The sequence below is a fragment of the Haliotis rufescens genome, unplaced genomic scaffold (genome assembly GCF_023055435.1).
Source record: "Haliotis rufescens isolate VD_foot unplaced genomic scaffold, xgHalRufe1.0.p SCAF_24, whole genome shotgun sequence".
In the NCBI taxonomy this organism is placed as follows: domain Eukaryota; kingdom Metazoa; phylum Mollusca; class Gastropoda; order Lepetellida; family Haliotidae; genus Haliotis; species Haliotis rufescens.
Genome location: NW_025963935.1, coordinates 446,082 through 471,375, shown reverse-complemented (window position 1 = coordinate 471,375; position 25,294 = coordinate 446,082). Strand labels below are relative to the sequence as shown.

The following is a 25,294-nucleotide window of genomic DNA, read 5'->3' as shown; positions in this document are numbered from 1 at the left end:
CACTTTTATTCAATGAACATACCAAACAATGCACACTTTTGCAATCGGAATAGATACTGCATTATGAAAGCTGATGAGTGTGTCGAATGTCCTGATTAAATAGTTTATAGTTGTATCCGGAATTGAGCCTCCCAGTATAACATCTCCAGAAGAGATGAAAAAGAATACAAGCCATTTGAAATAAATCACTAAACTGAATGAAGCACACCTTGACGTAAGGTTGATATAAAATGTGATGAAACAGTAAAGAAATGGAAGTATTAAAAAGTGGCTCTTGAAATAGGTAAGTGATGGCGTATATGTTGTCTGCAATATTCCAACCATATCACGACGGCCATTAAAAAGTCGAGTCAAGCAATTCAGTGAGTGAAAGCAAATGAACAATCAACGCCCAGCTTAATTGAAAAGGTCGAGATATTCTAGTTTCACGGCTCTTCTGAGTTGGGAGTCAGGGTGAAGTATCTCGTGAGTATTCCTGCTGCCAGACTGTCATTATAGATGTTGACCATTGTCACCATGCGCATCCTAGAAGTGAAAGGTGATCCATTAAGCCTGTTTTCACACATGACACACAGCAACAGGTTTTAAGGGAACAGAACTCCTTGGTATTACTTATTCCACCATTAATCAGGTTCGGACATTATTGGTGGCCTGATGTGATGTGTCTGTAAGTCGCTTGAACAAGTGTTTCTGGATATATAAACAATCACAATTCATGCTAATTAATATTTACGTTGTCTCTGTATTTTGTAAATCATATTTGCAGGGGTGACCATGGACATACTTACATGAACCAATCCACAGTCAGCACCAAGTAGGCATCCTCTACAGGTAAACCCACAGCCGCCACAACAACTAACATGGTGATGAAGCCAGTTCCTGGGACCCCAGCAGCACCGATACTTGCCAGAGTTGCAGACAGGCTGGCAAAACATGGTATTCAGGAAATATAATGTTGTAGGTTTTTTGGAGTGTTTGCTTTGACTTAAGTCACGCTACCAATAAGTTCAAGATAAAAACATTGTGGCTGTATTTGCCAATGTGTTGTTCATCTGGATTTTAAAATAGCTACTATGTATGGTGAGCAAATCCTAGTCTTATTGTTGCTGGAATGGAAATGTAAACGCCAAATAGACATAGAGATATTCAGGAGTAATGTGACATACATTTTTAAGGTATAAACTTGTATTTTTGTTCTGTCCTGTCATTTCCAATTGTAATTATCATCATTGATTTTCTTGAAACACTTTCGTTATTCCAAAACTCCTTAAAAAACACCTTGAAATGTCCTTCATCACTGCAAACACAAAGACGTCGATTTGGCTGTGGACGGAAAAGTGAAGTGAGATTGATTGAATGGTGAGGGCCCATGAAGTGTCCGGAAAAGCCTCATTTTAAACACGTGAATGGGGATTCTGTAAGAGATCATTGTCTCGTCATAGGTCATTACAGAGGAGCCGCGCATAACGAGTCTAACTTGAAGCGTAAAATAAATCCTCATCCCCGTTGTGTTTCATAATCTTAGAGGATATGACTTTCATCTGATCATGCAAGCTCTCTCAAAGACTGATGGCGGTCAAACTGATCGGTTGACTCGGCATTTGTTGCTGAGAAAAGGTGTATATCCTTACGAATATATGGATGATTGGTCTAAATTTGAAGAAACTAAATTACCACCCGTTGAATCATTATATAGTAATTTAACAGAATCTTATATAACCGATGGTGATTATAAACACTCTCTTAATATGTCGGATACATTAGGCTGTAAGAATTTAGGCGATTATCATGATTTGTACTTAAAAACTGATGTATTGTTACTCACAGATATATCTGAGATATTTAGAAAAAACTCGTTTAAAACAATATGGCTTAGATCCGGCATGGTACTATTCCAGTCCCAGACTCTCGTGGGATGCATTGTTGAAGAAGAACGATGTGGAACTAAAATTACTCACTGATTATAATATGCACTTGTTTGTAGAGAAAGGATTAAGAGTGGTATATCACTGGCAGCGACAAGGTATTCTAATGCCAATAATAAATGACTGGAAGGATATGATTTGAGTAAACCTACTACACACATATTATATCTCTACGCCAACAATTTGTACTGGTGGGCTATGAGTCAACCTTTACCCATGGGCGGCTTTGAATAGGTAAACAATATCAATGTGAATAATATTCCCAAAGATTTCGAGAAAGGGTACATACTAGAAGTTGACTTAGAATATCCAACAGAGTTACAAAAACACAATAACAGTTATCCGCTAGCTCCCGAAAGATTAATGGTCAAAGAGATTGGATGTCCGAATATCAACATAACTTGATGGGCAATATTAACTTAGCTTACGTACAAAAACCCGTACCAAATTTAAGACAAAGAAATTGGCCCACTATAGAAATATCCAGTTATATCTGTCATTAGGCATGAAACTAAAGAAAATACACAAATAATATAGAAAAGGCTCGCCTTCATTCATAACCAATCAACTAATGTTCTATCTCTTAAGAGACCAAATCAGATCAGTTGCATGATGTTGGCCTCCTTCGAGTTCACTGGTCTGGTATAAATATCTTACGCTTACTCCATCCGAAGCTTTTGTTCTTTGCCTCTCCTCGGTGCTGAAGATTCGGAAGTCACAGAGTTCTTAAGTTTGATCAAAGTCCTTGAATAGAGCCCTATATAAGGCTGAACACAGATTTTAGAAAGATAGGTACCAGCGATCAGTATTTGGTAACACTATGGAGAATCTGAGGCAGCGTGTTGATGTTAAATTGGTCAGATCTAATGAGGAAGAAAGTCTTAGGAAACTTACAGCCAGGCCAGCTTTTAGTAGCAGTAAGATATTTGACAAAGACTTAGCGGCATTATATATGAGGAAGAGTAATATCAAATTCAACAGACCAGTATACGTTGGTATGGGTATTCATGACTTATCCAAACTCTTAATGTATGACTTTAACTACAATGAACGTAAGAAGCAATACGGCGGTAGATGCGAGGTTTTATAAACAAAGCGAGGATGTGTATAAAGATATGGCAGAAAAAATAGATATATACAATCCAAGTGATTACCCAAAAGATAATCCATTGCAAAGGACAGTAATTTAAAGGTCTTCGGTAATATGAAGGATGAATGTGCTGGAACTCCTTTTGCCGAGCATGTTGGATTAAGATCTAAGAAGTATTCTATAAAAAAAAGTCTGATAAAGAGAAGATAAGAAAAGCTAAAGGAGTTAAGAAGTATGTGGTAAAAGTAGCATATCAAACACGAACAGTATAAAGAGGCATTATTCGACGGTAGAACAGAGGATGAATACTTTAAGAAGCGAAAAGCACAGGATATATGGGTTAAGAATAATCATTACCCCCCTTAGATACAATGAGATGGATTGATAAGGATGGTGTAACTATAGGTATCACTTAGGGAGGTAATACTGTATGGCTTGGAACAATGAGCAACTCTTCTCGTACAAATTCCCTGCCCGACCCATCTTTAACATAATATAGAAAAGGCTCGCCTTCTTTCATAACCAACCGACTAATGTTATATTATCTTAAGAGACCAAATCGGATTGGTTGCACAACGTTGGCCTCCTTCAAGTTCACCGGGCTGGTATAAATAGCTTAGGCTTACTCTATCGGGAAGGTTTTGTTCTTTGCTACCCCGCAGTGCTGATGATTCGTTTTAATGGCATCGGATGTTTTTTCCCCAATTAATACTGGTACTTCATTATTTAGCCTTGTTACAACAGCTGATAATCGTGTTACCCATTCAGTTGATCTTAATCGACCTGACTTCATTTCACTCCCATACTGATATCCAAACAAATGTTCTGATAATGTCCGGTTAAATCTTTCAACAATAGCTTGGCTACTTTTTCACTCCGCCCGATTGCAACATCATGCTTTGTTTATATACTTAACAACAAAAGTTCCTGTGACATTTAATAAGATTTAATGCAAAGTTATGTTTTTTACCAAATCTGAAACAATTTCGGTTTGCAACAGATAAAAGACTCCTGTAAGTGTTCCAATGGTTTAATTTGCCATACTGACTTCAGCAAATGCGTGATTTCATAAAAAAAACATGAACATGCCAAAATGTGAATTTACAAATCAATAGCATGTGTGTCCACCTCTGGTTGCAATGCAAGCAACACATCTTTGTCTCATGAAATCGACCAGGCATCGCACAAAGTCCTGTCCATATCTGCTGGAGCATGTTTCGAAGTTCCTGGAGTGTCTCTGGAACACGTGGTTGACGTCGAAGGTACCGTTCCATCTTATCCCACATGTGCTCGATTGGTGAGAGATCAGGGGAGCGAGCCGGCCAGGGGATGACATTCACGTTGTTTTGTTGAAGAGAATCCTGAACAAGTAGAGCAATATGAGGCCGGGCGTTGTCATGTTTAAAGGTAATGCCTGGGCCATGATGATGCAAAAACGGTAGAACAACAGGGCCGATGATCTCGTCACGGTGGCGCTGTCCATTGAGATTCCCCTCTACCACTGTCAAACGGGTCCTCTGTCTTGCTGTAATCCCACCCCATACCATAACACTGCCGCCCCCGCACCCATCTTCTTCCATGACTTAATGATTGACGTAACGTTCACATCAACGTCAGTACACTCGAATCCGTCCATCGGTGTGGCTGTGGTGAAAACGAGACTCGTCAGTGAATAGAACTTGTCCCCACTGCATGGCCGTCCAGTGTAGATGCTTTCTGCACCACTGTAGACGTGCTTGATGGTGGTTTCCTGTCAAAATGGGACGTCTGGCGGGTCTTCTGCCGACAATCCCTGCACATCTGAGGTGGCGACGTTCGGTTTGTGAAGATTTTCGTCGAAGGCCAGGGATGCTTTATGCAGTTACTGTTGCTGTCTTGAATCAATTTCTTAGGTGTGTTGGTCGAATGCAGTTTTCTTGTCGATTATTGGTTACGCATGGCCTGCCACTCCGAGGATGGTCTCTGACTGCATTCGTCTGTTGCCAACGTTGCCATAAACACCAAATGGTGTTTCTGTGGACGTTAAATTGCCTTGCAACATCACGTTTACTCGATCCTGCTTCAAGCATACCAATGGCTTGCAGACGCTCATTTTCGGACAGTCGTGTCATTTTGTAATGTTGAAAAATTGCGTAATTTTGTTGTTTTTCTGAGTGGTTGTTGTCAGCACGATGCTAAACAATGAATATGTAATCCCGTTAACGCACGTTTTTATACCCATTCTTGGGTAGTGAAATGCATGGGACTTGCATAAAAGTCAACTTTTGCATGGAATGCATGCTTTTCTGATTCCTACATGTCCTACAATATTGAAAACCAAACTATACTTGTTTGAAAAATACACTAAAATATTGGTGTCACAGGAACTTTTGTTGTTGAGTATAGTTTAGTTACTGATCCCATAAACTCGTGACCAGGATCTACTTGAAATAACTCGGGCCATTTTAGTGGTCCATGTTTATTTATGCGGCCCTGTGCATAAGCTACTTCGGTTGAATCTTATGATGCCAATGGTTCAGCCTCATTATACCGACTAGCTACATCTACTACGGTTATATTTGAAAACAATAAGAGGCCAGCCTGTTGAACTCCATTCGTTATAAAAATATCTAACCTTTTCCTTGGTATATAACGCAAATTGCTTGTTTCTTTAACCAATCCTTGGCAACATCTTTAGATACTTTAGCTGCTGTGGCTAGTTTTTGTATTGCTGCCATACCTTTTCAATATCCTTGCTAGCTATATGAAATTTTATCCATTATTAATTAATATTGATGTTTCTTTAATAGCTCCATTTAGATAAATATTTATATGAGTGTGTATCAATGGACAATTACAAGCAAACAAAAAATAACTTGAAAAAGCTCTAGAAGCATTTATGCTCCGGGATAAAATTATCAAATGGCGAGAATTACCACAAGGTGTATATTTTATCATGGATAACAAGCCATCCAAATATGCTTATCAGTTGTTTCTTTCCAATTGTGAAGACGAGAAAGGTCCCGTAGTAAAATCAACAAAGAACTAAATAAAAATGTTGAATGAAACTACATGTTTGTCCAAAATAATGGTATGCTTATGAGTAAAAATAATAATAGAGAATATTTTCATTACAATTTAGCTTCAGGTTTCCTCGATACATATGGATAGTCATCATATAATTCACATAAACTTAAGACCCCCATAGAAGCATTGATAGGGTCCGGGAATGGTTCAGGTGGTGGTGAGCCAGGATCGCCATCATGTATACGACTGCTTCAAATAAAATTGTGTCGCCCAGTGTAGATGATCTGATCAGTAGTCGAGATCTATTGTGTAACGAAACGGGTATTACTTCGCGAAGTGCATCAAATCACGTGAGAACCTTTATTAAAAACATGAAAAGATTTGGAAAATATCTCACATGCTTTGCAAAGTTTGCAATCGGCCGAAATATGCACGGCAGTTTACGAAAAGGATGTTGATTTTGCTACGCGATTTTGATTGGACTATGCATGGTCGACAACATTATGATATTACTGTGATCACTTTTAAGGTAAGTGTCCTGTTGATACGAGAAAGGGGAACCCCGGGTCAATGTTGCAAGCAACATCAGAAACTAATGAGTGAGTTTACTTCGATTGCAAAAATATCACGGCGGGAGACTCCAGCAATAGGCTTCACATAATGTACCCAAGTGTGGAATCAATATGGGCCTTTGGGGTGACGAGCGAACGCTTTAACCGCTAGGCTGCACCACTGCCGTTATCAGAAACTGTATCCTTTTTTTCTGGCAATATTTATAAATTGGTCATCTTCTGAAAAAATAAGTTGTTAGTGTCGGCAAATAATTTATAGTTGCAGTTTGATGTTAGTTTGCGTATCTCTTGGTAATATTTCACTGTGAAATTTTCTATATGTTAGCCGTTCCTGAGCCTTGCCCTTTCCTAACAAGTTTGAGTTATCACCATTATCATTGCGTTGTGTAAAGAGAAAGGCAGGCAACAGTTTCCATCAGGTGCGACATATTAGATCAAGAACGTGCTATAAACAATCCGCGCACGCATGAAAAAGCAAAATTGAATAAGGAATTAATCAATCCGGATGCGTGGGATTAGGCACTTCCGCTATGAGCCCAGCCTGTAATCATAAAGGCGAGAGCTGTCCAATGAAAGCTAAGAAATAGAAACACTGGCAGACGCAAGGTCATTCAAGAAAAGGGTGGGGCATTCTCTTGCAGTAAATTCCGATGTCAAATAACGGCGTACTTAGGACGGAAGACCGATAGTACGAATGTGTCCAGGAGACGTTGTATATTCGTCCATATACGTAAAAACGTTTTTGCGTTTGCAGTGTAATATTAACTATAACCTGATATTGAATATCGATCAAAAGATCTCGAGCAAAGTGATCAAACATACACGTTGTTGTTAACAGACCCGTGAAGATCCGGGGTAGAATAGGTGTTCAGCAACCCATGCTTGCCGTAAAAGGCGACTATGTTTGTCGTAAGAAGTGACTAAAGGGATCGGGTGGTCAGACTCGCTGACTTGGTTGCTGCATGTCATCGATCCCAATAATGTCGATCGATGCCCATGATATTAAGGACTGGATTGTCTGGTCCAGACTCGATTATTTACAAACCGCCGTCATATAGCTGGAATATTGCTGAGTGCGACGTTAAACAACAAACCAACCAACCAATGTTGTTAACATCACATTGTTATACCTGATTGCTACTAAATCTGCAAATGCGAGCATCCTCTGGTTCATCTGGGCCAGGAAGATAGGTGTGACAGCCTGAATAATTGCCAAACCATCCATATTAATTGTTGCTCCTATAGGCAACACGAACCGACAGATGGTCTTGTTGAATTTCAGCTTCTCTTCATAGCAGCGTAGAGTAACAGGCAGGGCCGCTGCGCTAAAACAGAATATGAACACACTTAACGACACTATCATGTGTCGGTGCCTTATATCTCATTGCATGTCAGATTATGACCTCAGTATTACATGGTTGTCACAAGAATAAAAGAAGATGTTAATTCTCATCATGAGGGTAGTAAGCCCAAATGATGCAGTTCATACATCTACCACTCCGAGAGTCTCGGTATTGTGTGTATGGCGGGTGCTTCCGGTAGGACATGACATACTTACCTTTTTGGCAAACGCCTGGTGTTATCACTGATTCCCAGTGGTCCTTACATATAGTTTTCACAGCTAATTTGGCCTGTGGGCATTGTAGAATCTCGAATTCCTTTGCATTTAAAATTGATATGGATCTGTGGACAAAACAGTGCGCCCTCGGGCTACTGTTAGACTGTGTAGAGGAATAAAAACTGAGGACATTCAGTTAATCCCGTCCAAGTCCTAGACATGCAATCATGCTCTTGGCACAAACCATATAACATCAAATGTCAAGATAATAAAGTGAACAGTTTTTTCGAAGCCATGACTGGCACCACAATGATAGGATGGATACGTTATCAAAACACCACAGTTTCAATATCAGCGACAACAGTTTAAATCCAATCCTAATCAAAGTGGGCGAGGCATAATGTTAATGATAAGAATTCCCACTACCCTACAGAAAACGAACCTGGAACTTGTACCCAGTCCAGTCAGAAGAGACTCCATCATGCCCAGGGACACACGGAAAGGATTTCTCCTGGTCAGTGTGAAGTAGATTGTTGGCAGCACGATCAGTGCATGGATGGCTAAACCAAGGAGACCAGTGACCATGTACATCGTCAGTGACCTAGCTGCTGCTTCTAAGTCCGGTACTTCAAGAATTTTGTTCATAATGATAAAAAATATACCAATAGGATTGTACCTGAAAGACATAACAACATTCAGTTTGTAAGCCGAGTGAGACAACGTCTTTGGGCCACGTGGATGAGGCTACGTTCATTATTCATCCAAATGCACACATTACGCACACATCATTGGCAATATCAAACTATCCTCTTGTCTGATCTCTTCGTTTCACACTTTTAACATGCTTACAAAATCCAATGATGGCTTTTGAGTTCTTTAACTGTCTACTTTATTCTTGAATATCTGACTTGATATTTGGATTTAACGCAAAATCAATGTGAACACCAGCTTTTGATACATTCAGAGTGATTATAGTTACATTTTGTTAAACGCCGGTCAACTGTTATAATTACCATATAACCAGCTTTGTCATATTCATGGTTATTTCATTCAGAATGTTGAAGAAGTCCAGCATAGCACGTCCAGACTCGCCCATCCTATTTAGCATCACACCAAACACCGCAAAAAACATCAGGATCCCTATACAAATGTATAAACCAGACTTTCTGCAGCACAGTCATTGATCAGTAGCATACACTATCAACATATATGTCACAGCATCAGAATGCACTATATAATTTATACCTTAATATGTTGATGACATAATTACTAAAGTAAGCAGGTTCTGAAAGGCATCCAGCATGGGCATTATGACCTATCCATAAACTTGATGTATATTGTATACATGTTGTTTAAATTATTGTACATATTTCTGAATTTGTTTGCAAGTTTTAAGAAATAGTTGAATATGGTAAGCGTGAGTAAGTAACAAATTAACGTTACGTCGACAATATTTCAACCATATAACGACCAGACATTCATAAGATTTTCTTTATAATTCAAACAATCTATACAATCGTTAAACTATAGACCTACTTTATTACATGTATGATGCAACCTCGTGTGTATGTATCTTACCTTCAGTCCCTCACTTACCTAAGACATTCATGCCGTCTTGGTAGTTCACGGATTTCTGCCAGATAAACCCACCATATTTGAAGTTGTTTGAACTGTGATTAGTCTGTGATACCGATGTTTCACTAGTGTTCACAGGCTCAGCCATGTGTTTGGTAAATGTTGTTTTGGAGTGTTGGAATGAAGCTTGCATGATGTTTTCGGGGACGATATTTCTGATAAAGGAACATTCATTTGTTACATCTTACTTGCATAGTCCAACTTATGCCAGAGCAATAGGGAAACTTTACAAAATATTGGAGCCTAAGGGTATTATAATGGATGAATTGTTTGGGATTTTTTTAATAAAAGAGACATTATTATAAACATCAAAAGAAGGCTCACCGCAATAGGTCTAATATGGCATCCGTGGTTACTGGTAATGGCTTGTCAAAGACTCTGTCGGGACTTGGGTCAGCTTTGGTAACCTCCCCTGGTCGCATACTGACAGCCAGTCCGATTCCGAGGAGAGTGGCAATAATAGTGGTGCAGATGTAATACACCAACGTCATGATTCCTAACTTTCCACCCGACTTGTTTAGATTTGCCACACCTGTTAAACATTGGTTAGATATAAATGGTTCAGAGGACAGGTGATAGATGTTACATTTACAAATACTCATACTTTGCTACAGTACGTTTGGCAGTTTGCATATATTTATTTTCAAATTCTGATGTATGGGTACCATTCTTTTTAATAAGCCATGTTCAGCGTTGCCATTTAGAGTTTCCTACCCACTATGACAGGTGCCCGCCAGCCTGACAATATGTACATAGAAAGTTGTCAGATGGCCGACATGAGATCGTTTGCCAACAGGGGGTATTTACTATGTACGAATTTGGTGTCAAGGAAATATCAACCATGATCCCCTCCATGACTATACCGCAGTAGAAGATGTATTTAGAGAATCGTGGTTTAACTTTTACACGATTCATTCATTCTGAATTGGTCACATCATAGCGTTTCACCCTTATGCGTCCCTAACACTGTGACATATGAAAGATTGCCCTTTCCGCACACTTAATTCAGCATATATTTAACAACGGCCACATTATGACAGAAGAAGGCTTCTTGGTTTCAAGACCGTCTTTTGTTTCCTGAGATGCATATCAACCATGTGAATTGTGTTTATGCCTCTAATACCATTGGAGTTTTCAAGGTATTTTGTAAACTCAATGAGTTTGTAAACACCTGTCTAAAAAATCGAATAGTGATCTTGCACAAAGGCCTTTGATTCAAGTTGAAGGTAGAAATTTAACATTTTGTTGGTCCCCCTGGCCAACGCATACCATTTAAATCCCCCTGTCCTCTGAGCCTTATAACATCCACGTGAGTTTTATTTTGCCTTTGCCATACATAAATAATGTTAGACAGTATTGAAATATATCACTGCTTCAGAACATAAACAATTGCATACAATGAAACCATGTTTGCAAAATTTTAGATATATACATGTTGACATAATTTCAGATCGGATGGGAGCTTGTAGGCATATAGCTGTATCTCTGTTTGACCACTATGCCTGCCTCATGCATTGCCACTTTCGCGATATCCACGGAAATGGGTATAGAAGTGACAAACATAAAAACATTTTAAGGTCGAACCGGGATTCAAACCCATGATATTGGTTTTGGGTGATCATACTAGACATCTCCAAGGGATGCAGGTCTCCACAGCGAATTTAGGCGCCATTGTGCCACCAGTGACCACAGCAGTAAAAACTGGAAACGTCGACTTTGTCACACTAAGATGCACTAAATATGCTATTTGACAAGACAAGACTGATCTTTAAGATCTTCGTCTGAAACCCATGTTGTCACTGAGACATTTGTAATTGATATCCATTATATTTGTATCCATTAAATTCAGTATTTCACTGTAAAGTAAACATGTAATTGTTGTTATTTCCATTGAATATACTGAACCAAATTGAAAACTTTACAATCCTAAAAGTTAACATTTTGACCATTTATTATTGTGGGCCCTTATTGTGTATTTAAACAGTATTGTCTATAGATAACACCCGTTTTTGTGCAGGTGAATCGATCAAAATCATGTGCAAAGCACTAAAGTGGCAAAAGTCGTTTTTCACGTGCAACTGGTCACGTGGCCATAATACCGTAAGTGTTTTCAGCCATACTTGTTAGCAGTCATTAACAAAAAAAGAAAACAAAAGTCTTTACGGCCATTTGTGATGCCACGTCTTTCAAATGGGCTACGTGAACGTGCTATCGGCATGTTGCAGACGGGAACGTCCGTAGCTGAAGTCGCAAGGACGATGGGTTGTAGTCAAAGGACTGTTTATTATTTACAGACGCGTCTACAGCAAACGGGTACCACCGCTGATCGCCCTCGGCCAGGTCGACCACGTGTGACGTCACATGCAGAGGATCGTCAGATTGTCTTACGTCACCTCCGTAACCGATTTTTGACGGCTACATCAACCAGAAATGAACTGTTTAGGGGTAGACTGAGTGCGCAAACTGTTCGAAACCGTCTGAGAACTGCTCTCCTTCAAGCATAACGGCCATATTGCGGGCCGATTCTGACTCAATTACACAGACGTCAACGTCAATTGTGGACACAGCAACACTTACGATGGACTCAGAGGAATTGGTGATGAATACCGATTTAATCTTCGATTTGCTGATGGTGGGGCGAGGGCGGGGAGGCGCCGTCATGAACGTCACGCCCAGTGTTGTGTACAGGAAGTTGACAGATTTCGAATAGTTAAGTATCATGGTGTGGGGTGCTTTCTTTGGCAATGCACATTCCAGGCTTCTTGTCATCCGTGGAAACCTCAACGCTGCTGCTGAACCGCGACCAGGTACTGGCACCAGAACCTCTGCCTTTTATGGCAGCCCATGGACCCGGTTTGATCTTCCAACACGAAAGTGCCAGACCCAACACAGCAATTTTGACAAGGAATTTCCTTCAGAATTTCCACAGAATTTGCAAGATCTTGGCACCATTTTGCAGCAAGAATGGCGTCGTCTTCCTAGTCATGTGTTCACAAGCATCACAAGGTCCAAGCGGAGGCGTTGTGTTGCAGTTGTCAACGCACATGGTGGCCATACACGCTACTAAACTTGTGTGCCATCAGATACTCGTGCTTGGGACTTATGATTAAAACTGTTAATGTTATTGCCCAATACCGTAGGTTACCACCGTTAATTAAAATCCTTCTATGAACATTAATGATTAAAAATTACGTTCTCTGATACATTTGTCCGTTGTATATCATATATGGGATTACTTTTAAAAATGTGAAGTTTTTAATTTGACTCAGTATATTAGATGAATTCTGTATTGGCTTCACTGACCTGTGACCATACTGGTGGTGACGAGAGGCAGCAATAACATCTTGAACATGCGCATCAGCAGGTCCCCTGGGACACCGATAAGGCTGACAGTGTCTTGGGTGGGTTCTAGCCGACGAGTCAGCATTCCGAGAATCACTCCAAGGACCACTGATGTGATGGTGGTTATCAGGAGCAAGTTGGTTTTCAGACAACATCGGAGCTGAAAATACCGACACATGGTAAAAGTGGTGCTGCTCCATCCGATCCATGAAAGTTGTGGTCATCATCTTGTGTGGTTTCAGAGTTATATTTTGAGATGTTAGTTAGCACATAATATGTATCGCCAACTCAACCATTACAACGAATTTTCATCTGCTCAATGTAATACAACACATTTAGAAATAGTCAAACAGTTGACAGTGTGTTTTAACATAATTTGATTACCTTTCTTTTCCAGTTTATGTGTAAAGCCCATTTCTGGTGTCCCCTGCCATGATAAATGGCGGCGTAAAACCATACTCACTCTCTTCCAGTTTGATGAGTTGTTATCTGCTCTGAAGACTTGCATCGGAGTGGCATCGTCTGTGCTCGTCGCTGTGTACATTTCATAGAGTTTTCTTTGCCTATAAATAAAATGTGGATAAATCAGTTTTATTCAGGGAAAGCAGCGTTTTTCTCATAAGTGATAAGATGTTAGTGTTGAAACCTTTCGACTACTCATTCACGAATACTGTCATCAAATGGAAGGGAATATCCACGAATGAATTGGTAAGTGAGTGAATTTGGTTTGAGGCCACTCTGTATCCATGTGTGACAACAGGTCTGACAAGTATGTTCATGTTGGAAATAGGTGGATCATAACAATCAAGTATTTGGCCAAACAGAATTAATACCCAGAGAAAAACAGTGTGTCAAAGGTTTTGTCATGGTCACTGCGTGTCCATTTTAAAAGAAATATGACACAATCTTCTCAACTGATTATAAGTAGACTAAAATAATGGGTAAAAAACATTAATCAGACAAGGCAGGCTTCTGACCAACGGCACATTTGGGACATTATCCTTTTGTGTGACTTGGATCTGTTTATGGCTACGTCAACTTCCATTAGAGAAATGATTTGAGCTTGTTTCCGTATATGGGCATAGAAAGGGATAACGATGGAAAATTCATTAAAATTGATTAATTGGTTAGCGTCCGGAAAAGCATAGATTTTTAGACGGAAATGCAATGTACAGATGGTCACGGCAAATCGCATGGCTCTGGTTTCCTGAATGACATAATGCCCAAGGCTTCCTTCAGGTTTCGTATTTCTGGCTGGTGTGGCATACCTTGCTCTAAGATCTGTCCAACGTAGTGCAGAGTGATTTGCTGATAAATCGGTTTTAAGATGTGGTACGTGTTAGTGGAATTCAGACACCCAGCAAGAAGACACATTTCCCTCCACTATGTACCTGGAATATTGTTGAGTACGAAGTGAAACAACACACACACTGTTTCAACCTGGACTGCAGTGGACATTTGGACCACAATTTTGGACCACACGCATATGTCATTGACACCAACTCACAGACTCTTTTTTGATATATATATCAAATAATGGGTAGGTTTCTCGACAGGATAAAGCCAACGATATCCGTTGGGGTCATATGCGGATAGAGATGCAAATATCAAAGGTCAAGTAGGGACTACTTTCACTGTTTATAAACAAACATGGCGTCGCACTCGTCATTCGGCGATCGAGTCAGAATTAACCACCGGTAATCTGGATAAACTACAGGGATAATTGCTATCATTATCAAAAGAACAGTCTAATATACTGAAAATCTGTGTCTAACTGTGACGTAGCTAAGGCATTTTATAAGTTTTGGCAACTTTGGAGATATAAATTTCGAAACAATTTGGCGAGGGCACGAGGCCTAGCCAAGCGGGATCAGTAGCCATATCTGTGCTTGTAGACCTCTGTGGCTTGAAACCTTCTCCACAAATCAAAATGGTTGGATTCGGCCGAAATATGTTTGAACTGTTACCTTGTTTCGTTTTGTCGCTGTGTGTACATCTGACTACACTTCTTACATTATGACAGGACAGACCGACTGTCAACAACATCTGACCGTGGCCGTGACGTCTCATAGACTGGAGTTAGAGTAGCTTCCCTCTGACAAAGAGCAGTTACTCTACTGGACAGACTGATGGATTGCCGCGAAAGACAATTAAAAACAACTGTTGTTTTACGTATATATTGCTTCGCCACTGTATAAGAAACAGATTTCAGTTGGAACTATATTGGCTACTGTCACTGTCACATCACTTACCCTGTGACGTAATAAATATTAATGCGCGCATTCCAGGAAAACTCGCAATATTTCGGTAATGTTTGTGAGAGAGGGAAAGCGATTTTAAAGCACAGAATTAAAGAATGACATTATATGATAAAGAGGTTATCACGCTTGTGTGTTTGGGGATGTCAAATATCCTGTATAAGGAATAAACATATGCAGAATAGGGCTATAAAAGACAGACTTATAAAAGCCACATCACTTGTTGCTGTAGACGTAAAGGGTACTGACACAAGAAATGCCAAGATTAAAAGCAGAGGAACGTGAACGTGCCTTGGGCATGTTTCAAGTTGGTACGTCAAGAAGAGTCGTTGCACAACGGTTTCAATGCCATCATTCAACAGTCCTCAGGCTACTGAGCAGATACCAGCAGACAAGAACCACCTGAGATCGACCACGTCCGGGTCAACGTCGTGTAACTTCACCACGTCAGGATCGCCATATTGTTCGTTGGCATCTTCGTGATCGTACACTTCCGGCTACCAGGACTGCAGCAACCGTACAAGGCCGACGGAATTGATCAGTGCTGACACCGTACCTCGATGTCTCCTTTCAGCAGGCCTACGTGCTCGACGTCCAAATGTTGGACCAATACTCACTGATCGACATCAAAATGAACGTCTGCGTTGGGCCAAAAGGCATCGTCATTGGAGATTGCGGCAGTGGCATGGTGTGCTGTTCACCGATGAGTCCGGTTTTCATTTCATTCTGAGGTGTGCCTCTCTGTGACATAATACCCTGAACAGCATTGAAAACGGACCACCATAAAAATGGATGTATTTCTATCTGGGCTTAAGTCATATGAAAATATAAAACAGAATGAGTAATATACGACGTTCTGGATGAAGCATGAAGAAGAACAGCTCGTCAAAATACATTCCTTATTTTTTGTGAGCGACATCGCCAAAACGCAACAAATTGCGTGCACATCATGGAAAACGTGTTTTGTTTCACGGGAAGCATGCAGAATAGGGCTATAAAAGACAGACTTTAAAAAGCCACATCACTTGTTGGTGCAGACGTAAAAGGTACTGACACAAGAAATGCCAAGATTAACTGCAGAGGAACGTGAACCACCTGAGATCGACCACGTCCGGGTCAACGTCGTGTAACTACACCACGTCAGGATCGCCATATTGTTCGTCGGCATCTTCGTGATCGTACACTTCCGGCTACCAGGACTGCAGCAACCGTACAAGGCCGACGGGGTTTGATCAGCGCTGACACCGTACGTCGACGTCTCCGCGCAGCAGGGCTACGTGCTCGACGTCCAAATGTTGGACCCATACTCACTGATCGACATCGAAATGAACGTCTGCGTTGGGCCAAAAGGCATCGTCATTGGAGATTGCGGCAGTGGCATGGTGTGCCGTCTTCATTTACGGAATGCTGACGGTCAACTGCGAGTGTGGCGTCGACGTGTAGAACGTTACCACAATGACTGCGTTGTACAGACAGATCGATGGGTGGGTGGGTGGGGGGTGGGGGGAGGTAGTGTCATGGTGTGGGGCGGCATCTGTCATAACCATCGAACTGAGCTCCATATTTGTCGTGGAAGAGTTAATGCCCTTTACTACATGAATAACATAATGGCAAATCACGTCATCCCATTCTGTCATCAGCACCAGGATATGCACACCTTCCAGCAAGATAATGCAAGAGCGCACACAACACGTGTTTCAACACAGTACCTAGCGAACAATAGTGTGGCTCTGCTTCCATGGCCAGCCATGTCACCTGATCTATTGCCAATTGAACATCTGGGGGATTACCTCTCACGTCGTCCGCAAGTACAAAACCTGAGAGAACTTGAAGATACACTCCGTCAAGAGTGGAATGCACCAGAACACTATTCGCAGACTTATTTGATCAATGAGAAGACGTTGCATGGCCTGTGTTGCTGTCAATGGTGGACATACCAGATATTGACTTTTCATTTTGACCCTATGTGTCTTCCTTACACTGAAGACGTAATTGTAATTACTGTGTGGTATTCCTAGTTCCTTTGTCGTCTTTCATAATAATCCGTCTATGTCTGTTCTAATCAAAATCAGTCATTGCTCAAGTTGTTTTTGTAATATTTCAAGATTTATTGCTGGTGCGTTTTCAATGCTGTTTAGTTTATTAAGGCAATTTCAGACACATCTTGGGGCACATGGAGCCTCGCTCAACTGGACCTCTACAAATCACTCATCAGATGCAAAATAGACTATGGTTGTGAGGCCTTTCACTCAGCATCAAATACTGTCTTCAGCCGCCTCGACAGAATACAATACAGAGCCTTAATGTTAACCACAAGTACAGCTACGTGTACTTCACTGGACGCACTACAAGTAGAAACAGGAGAACTCCCATTGAAACTAAGAAGAGAGCAGGCATTATTATCGTTCTGGGGACGAACATCAAACGCTTTGGTGAAAAATATATTGCAAGACAAAAACACCGGAGATGATGCCCTAGCTCGGAAAAATCCCTCACTGAAGCCATCTGGGATATTAGTACGAAAACTCACAATTGGGATGACATTCAGCCACTACAAAGTGACACCCTCCCTGGACTCCCAAAGTGGACACTGCTTTGACATCAGAAGTTCCCCCCCCAAAAAAAACAACCCTACTACGGCCAGTAGGTATCACTAAAATTCAAACTACCTGGGACAGCTGGGCCTATATATTCACTAGTAGTTGTCTACATCAGCGTAGTACCGCTCAGGATTACAGTACCGCTCAGGATTACAGTACCAAGATGGTGTCCCATCCGTGTCCGGTGGCGTGCGCCTCCAAGATGGCGGCACCTCCGTTTCCGGTGGCGCGCGCCTCCAAGAGGGCGTCCCATCCGTTTCCGGTGGCATGCGCCTCCAAGAGGGCGTCGCATCCGTTTCCGGTGGCGTGCGCACCTCCAAGAGGGCTGCGCCTCCGTTTCCGGTGGCGTGCGCCTCCAAGAGGGCGTTGACTCCATTTTCCGGGGGAGGAGGAGGAGGAGGAGGGGGGGGGGGGGGGGGGGGGGAGAGAGGGAAGAGGGGGAGGGAAGGGGGGAAAAAACCCAGGGAAGCGGTCGTAAAAGGTGAACAAGAAAAGCGTTTTGTTGTTGTTTTTGTTGTTGTTCTAAACATAGACGTGGTGGTGGTGGTGGTGGTGGTGGTGAAGGGAGGGTGGTGGTGAAGGGAGGGAGGAAGGAAGGGAGGGAAGGAGGAGGCGGGTTCACGGTGTGGGGGTTTGAGGGTCGTCAAAGCAAAGGATGAAAGCGTTCTTTCGGGAGAGATGGGTGGCCCTGAAAAGGGCCGTTTTGATGATTACATGCAGGTACACGCAACGGTGCAAAGGCACGGCGGACAGTCATTTGGTGTCTGACAGGACACTTACTGGTGTGCGTGAAACGACGCATGTAGGTGTCCTTCAGCACAGTGCCGCAAAAAACGCACTTGAAAGTCCCATCCCGTGCCCTGTACCAAGGGCATAGACAGGCAGGCACCCTTGGCATCTGGCACATTGCCATGGTGGAGACAATGGTGGTGATGTTTCTTTCCACAGGGGCAATGGCTGTGTCACTGTGGCGATCTCTAGATCCCAGTTTTCAGACATGTTGTTGCTGCTGCTGCTCATGATGATGATGATTTCTTTTTACAAGGGACACTGATCCACTCGAATCCACTCTTGTTTTATAGGAGGCACTGACACCCTGCTTTCTGGTTGGTTCGCCAGGCAGCAGCTCCGATTGGTTCGTTCCGGTGCCTGGTCAGCACCTCTGTTTTCCAAAACGGACCGACCCCTGTGTTTCTTTTCGATAGGAAATGGATTTTACCATGGGAGAGAAAGCACAAACCCCGGTTCGGCAATTCAGAGCCAAGCATGGCACGAGCGCCGCCTCTGATTGGTCGACAACCCAGGCTTCGGATTGGTCCGATTTCGATCCGGTTTTTTTCTTGCGTAGCCTTGGTATTTTTTAGATAGACGGTCGTCTGAATGCTAAAGGTAGGCATGAACGTGGGAATGCCTACGTGATGTATGTTGTGTCACCCCCATGCCAATCGGAATATCATGTGTGTGTGTGTGTGTGTGTGTGTGTGTGTGTGTGTGTGTGTGTGTGTGAGTGTGTATGTCTTCAAACAGACGTTGACGTTGATCCATAGAATGATGATGCCATGCCTACGCGATGTACGTCATGTTGCCAGACACGTGTTGTCAGGCAAAACGTGATGTCATGTGTGTGTGTGACTACAAACATTGATTTAGTATTGAGATGGATAGAGAAAGATCGATACACATGCGTGACGTTTGCACACGTGATGTACTTCGTGTTGACACTCGTTTAGGTCCACAGACGTACTGTGACGTGTTTTCATGCACGCGTGTTGTTTGACGTGGTGTACTACGTGTCTCTATTGATGTATTTATATATCTATTTATTTTATTTTGAGACGTACCATGGTGATGTCACGCGTAGACGTATGCCTCCAAGAGACCTAGGGCAGGGTGTGGGTTCTTTGTTTTGGATTGTGGGGTTGGCAAAGCAAAGGATGAAAGTTGTCTTTTGGGTGAGATGGGTGGCCCTGAAAAGGGCCGTTTTGGGGAAGAAAAACTTTTCTGCTGCTGTCCAAGAAGAACCATCATGTCCAAGCTTAATGACAAGACAAGGATCGTCGAAGCGGTACTTGTAGTCATCTAGGTATGTCATCTGGGTGCCCTACGTGGCACCACTTGTGGGCCCAACAAAGAAAATAAAATAATTCTTGAACAGGAACTTGAACGGGAACATGAACAGGAACTTGAACGGGAACTTGAACAGGAACGCAGGACACGGAAACGTCCTCCTAGGCAGCCGGTCGTGCTACGTCATTCGTGTACCTCTGTTTCTCTTCGCAGAGATAGTGTAGTTGTAGCTTCTTCTTGTGTTTCACCAGACCGGTTAGCTTGAGGTAGTCGCAGTCTGGGGACCACTTGTAATGTGCCGCCCAAGGATCGTCGTGGGACGCCCATTGTCTCAGCCGCACACCACATTGGAAACAGCACACGCCATCGGCACCCTGAGTGTAGACAAAGCCCGCATGGGCCATCTCTTCAGCAGTCTGATACATTTGCGTTGGCCACGCCTCAAACGAAGCGAGCCTTCTTTCAAAGCGTAGATAATAGTGCGATGGCGTGTGACTGAGCAGTGACAGCGCATCCTCAGCATCCGTACTCTTACTCCAACATCCACAAGTATCTGCATTATCCATCACCACATCTCCGTCACGAGTCGTCGTACCACTCTTCTTTGTTTCAAGCATTCTTGATTTTATAAAATAAATTTTACAAGTGACACTGATCCACTCGAATCCACTCTTGTTTTATAGGAGAAGAACCGGATAGAAAATCGCCGCTTCCTGGTTGGTCCAAAACGCAATGCACTGATTGGTTTGTTCCGGTGCCTGGCCTGCACCTCGGTTTTCTAAAACGACTCGACACTTGTGTTTCTTTTCCATAGGAAATGGATTTTACCATGGGAGAGAAAGCACAACTCGGCTCAGGTGCTGTCTTCTGATTGGTCGGTGCTGTCTTCTGATTGGTCGACAACCCAGGCTTCGGATTGGTCCGATTTCGATCCTGTTTTGAGGAAGGGTTGTCCATAAATCAGACGTTCAGTCCATCTTAGAGTACAGACGTTCATCAGACACGCATCGCTATCATGACGAGCAACCAGAGTACGCCCTATCGTTTTGAGAGGAAAGACACCATACGCTCCAGACGGTTAAGAACTGCTATTCATACCTATCGTTTGACTTCAATCCAGACTACTTGGACACTATACCACCGGACCGCGTTCCCATGGAACTGCCGGCTTTATTTGACAGAGTGATCGATGACTTTTATCAACAGATGTCAGGACATGTCTAGGTATCGATCATCCCGCTTTAGACACTCCCATACGGATTCCCTTTCGTCGCTTTGAAGATCTCCATGGGCTAAATATTTTGCATGGCGTGTAAAAAGTCCAACAGTCCAACAAAGACCTGAACATCGATGCCACCATGGTTGTGACTTAAGAACACGTAGCAGATCCCGACAGGCGAGGATCGGGCAGTGGTGCTCCCCGGCTGAAAAACGTGATTGGACTCGAAGCTTTTTTAACACGCAAAAGGTGCATTGTACGGATCAAGAACGAAGTTCAATCCTGTTTGGCACGGGCCCTGGTGGTGGCACAGCATTATGCCCAGAAGCCCCACCCTCTGACCCAAGAATGGAAAACCCAGCGAGTGAGACTGACGAGAACGGATCGCGTTGACGTTCAAGGCATACCGGCACGGGGCTTGTTTCGACGCCTTGGCCTGCCTGAAGGTCCCTGTCAGGGCCTGGATGACCTCGCACGTGTGGGACGGGCCTTGGCCCACCTGAATTATCATCTGAAAGTCTACAGTCAAGAGGTGGACCAGAGACTGTTGTACAAGTGTGATGAGGCTCCACCCCACGCCACTGTGCTACATTTATATCATCATGATCAGCACTACGATGTCAACACTTCCATGTCACCTTTTTATGGCTCTAACCATTACTGCGAACACTGCAACAAACGTTACGACCATCCCGAAAAACACCCCTGCACCAAACAATACCACTCTAGCTATTGCGGACCCAAGGAAGAGCACGGGATCCCTTGCTTGACATGTCAACGTTGGTTCCCAAACCAACAGTGTTATACCCGACATCTCCAGTCACCGTCAGAGGGAAAACCCAGCGCATGTCAATCGATTCACAGGTGCCCGACCTGTTTTCAGTTGGTCCGCATCTTAGAGACTCCCATGGTTCATCACGAGTGCTCAGATGAAGAACATCCCTGCTTGGTGTGCCGAGAACCCATGACCCCAGACCATCGCTACATGACACCTCTCCGTGAAGAAAACGAGGATGAGGAAGAGGAAGAGGAAGAAGGGGAAGAGGGGGAAGAGGAACAACATCACCTACGAGACAATCTCCAATACGTCTTCTACGATTTTGAATGCATGCAAGACACGGGGGAACACATTCCAAATTTGTGCATGGTGCAGTTCGGATGTGGACGGTGCATCTGTGAATTGAGCAAGGACTTGTGCGAACACTGTCCATGGAGAGAAGAAGGGTATGGTCCCAGCCGTGAGATCGTGTTTCGAGGCCCCACCACGCGACATGATGTTTGTGTGTGGTTGACCACGCTGGCTGAAACACCCAAGAAGAAGAAGAAGAAGAACCAAGAGGAAGAGGAGGGCAGCACACCAAAGGGCACAACAGCACGCCTTGGGAAAAGAAAATGGGATGGAACCCCCTCAAGAAACCATGCTCCAAAAGGTCAACGACATTCATCACCCCAGCAGGAGGAAGAGGAAGAGGTGGAGGGGGAAGATGTCATGGAAGTGGAGAAAACAAAGAAGCCAAAGAACAAGAACACCAACACCAATACAGTCCAGGAGGAGGATCGCATTTATGTGATGGCCCATAATGCACGATCCTATGATTTACACTTGATCCTAAAGGGTCTGTCCCCGCTCCTGGTGAAACTCCCCACCAAGATTCGAAATGGTCAACAAATTTTGCAGGTGACCCTCGGACGGTTGTGTTTCGAAGACAGCTTAAATTTCATACCTTACCCCCGGAAAGCCTTTCCCAAGAGCTTTGGGCTGAAAGAACTGAAGAAGGGTATTTTCCGCACTTTTTCAATACCGAAGCCAACGAGACCTACAGAGGTCCCTATCCACCAGCCGTCATGTACGATCCCGATGGCATGTCTCCCGCGGAACGCACAGTCTTCCTCCAGTGGCATGCCCAAAAAGTGCAAGAAGGAACCTTGTTTGACTTACAAGGAGAACTCTTAGCCTACTGTCAGAGCGATGTGGACATTTTGAGAGGAGGATGCGCTGAGACTCTTGAGTCAACACCCTGAGGTGAAACGGATCGTCACCCTGTGGGAGCACGAGTTTATGAAAATGCAACAGGGGGACTCTGCTCTGCGTGCTTTCTTGCAGGGGTCCCACTGTATCCACGTCCCTGGGCCACTCAACACTCGCGACGCACCTATGGAGGACGCACCAATGCCACGCGATTATGCTACGAAGCCCAAGAAGGTGAAACCATCAAATACATCGATATTTGTTCCCTTTATCCATTCATTTGTAAGACCAGAGCATTTCCCACGGGACACCCGACCCTTCTCCATCAACCCCCTGTGGACACGTTGTTTGACCTGAAAGGCCTGATCCAATGCCGTGTCCTACCCCCAAAACGACTCTACCATCCGCTACTGCCTTACAGATCGGGTGGCAAACTGCTCTGTCCTTTGTGCCGTACGTGTGCCGATACCCGGTCAGACTCCCCCTGCAAGCACACGGACGAAGAGAGGTCATGGGTGGGTACGTACGCCACCGTAGAACTCCAGGAAGCCGTGAAGAAGTATAACTATCAGGTGCTTCAGATCTATGACGTTTGGCATTTTGACACCTTTGCACAGCATGACCCCGACACCCAGCAAGTAGGACTCTTTGATACTTATATCGATCGACATTTTAAGGAGAAGCTCGAATCCAGCGGATACCCCGAAGATGTACGGATCACGACGCTTACATCCAGGAGATCTACGACAAAGAAGGCATTGGGTTGGACAAGGACCGCATCCAAAAAAATCCCGGACGTCGCACGATTGCCAAGATGCAACTGAATTCGCTCTAGGGCAAGTTTGGACAACGGGTAGACTGCAGTCAGAACATCTATAAGAACGATCCTGTACAGTACTTTGCCTTGTGGAGGAATGAACGCAATACCATCGAGGATGTTACCGTTGTCAACGAACACATGGTGGAAGTGACCTATACCCAGCAGAAAGAACTCCATTCTCATTTCAATGTCGCCATCGCTGCTTGGGTCACCGCCCAAGCACGTCTCAAGCTGTACGAGACCCTTGCCCTGGTTGGCCGCAGGGTCTTGTACTTTGACACGGACAGCGTCATTTACATTTATCGACCCCACGACGCGAATCCAGAGCTGGGCCATTCGTTGGGTGAGTTTACAGATGAACTGGACGGAAACACCATCAAGACCTTTGTGTCAGGAGGCCCCAAAAACTATGGCTATGAGTTAATGAACCCCAGATCCGATGGAACGTGCACGACCTGCAAAGTGCGAGGGTTCACTTTGAATTACCGAAACCAACAACATCTCCACTTTGACACCATGAAAGGACTGATACTGGGACAACGGCCTGGGAAAGAAGGGGGGAAAATCAGTTTGGATTACCCTCATCAGATCATTCGTAAAGGACCTCGGCACGAAAACGCTCTTGTGACCCGACCCACTCGAAAAGACTATCTTACCATGTACGACAAGCAACGTCTCGTCTACGATGAAACCACAGGGCTGCCTGTAGACACGCTGCCCTTTGGGTACAGAGACGACTTTCTATTATTTTTTCATGACAGCAGATCGAAACTGAATCGACATTGACCCCTACAGAAAAAACGGATCGAAATCGGACCAATCAGAAGCCTGGGTTGTCGACCAATCAGAGGCCGCTCGGGCCATGGTGGGCTCTGATTGGTCGAACCGAGGTTGTGCTTTCTCTCTCACGCTACAAGCCTAACCCTATGGAAAAGAAACACAAGGGTCGGTCCAGTTTGGAAAAATTGAGACTCAGACCACACACCGGAACGGGCCAATCAGAAACCAGGACCTCCGTGGCTTTTAATACGACCAACACTCTCCGGTCATCACTTTTCACTGAACGGACCAAGCAACAACATCGTCCCTCTGATTGATGATCCTCACGTTGTGTTGGTTGTTGGCGTTTTATCTGGAAGAAACACGTGTTTGGAGAGAGTACCATCAAGTGTTGACACACATCCGTGAAGACTTGGAAAGAAAAAACAACGAACAGAAAATCCAGACAACATC

The 25,294-nt window shown here is 43.5% G+C and overlaps 2 protein-coding genes across 2 annotated transcripts; both read right to left on the bottom strand.

The window, feature by feature from the left end:
• Positions 1–425: 425 nt before the first annotated feature.
• Positions 426–9,247, bottom strand: LOC125383510 (excitatory amino acid transporter 2-like). The gene is made up of 5 exons (XM_048401832.1): positions 9,165–9,247; positions 8,594–8,827; positions 7,724–7,918; positions 789–923; positions 426–525 (listed from the first exon to the last, which is right to left on the bottom strand). Exons 1-5 carry the CDS (start codon positions 9,245–9,247, stop codon positions 426–428), a joined length of 747 nt encoding a protein of 248 aa, XP_048257789.1.
• Positions 9,248–20,214: 10,967 nt separating this feature from the next.
• LOC125383509 (baculoviral IAP repeat-containing protein 7-like) lies at positions 20,215–20,670 on the bottom strand. Its single transcript, XM_048401831.1, has one exon. It carries the CDS (start codon positions 20,668–20,670, stop codon positions 20,215–20,217), a length of 456 nt encoding a protein of 151 aa, XP_048257788.1.
• Between the last annotated feature and the right edge of the window lie 4,624 nt (positions 20,671–25,294).

What these genes read in the sequence shown, in the direction of transcription:
- LOC125383510 (XM_048401832.1), bottom strand. Translation starts at nt 9,247, where the DNA reads ATGGGCGAGTCTGGACGTGCTATGCTGGACTTCTTCAACATTCTGAAT. An exon ending in GGACTGGGTACAAGTTCCAG is followed by an intron (nt 7,919 to 8,593) that starts GTTCGTTTTCTG and finishes ATTCTGTTTTAG; the next exon opens with CGCAGCGGCCCTGCCTGTTA. An exon ending in GCAGATTTAGTAGCAATCAG is followed by an intron (nt 924 to 7,723) that starts GTATAACAATGT and finishes ATGTTTTGCCAG; the next exon opens with CCTGTCTGCAACTCTGGCAA.
- LOC125383509 (XM_048401831.1), bottom strand. Translation starts at nt 20,670, where the DNA reads ATGCTTGAAACAAAGAAGAGTGGTACGACGACTCGTGACGGAGATGTG.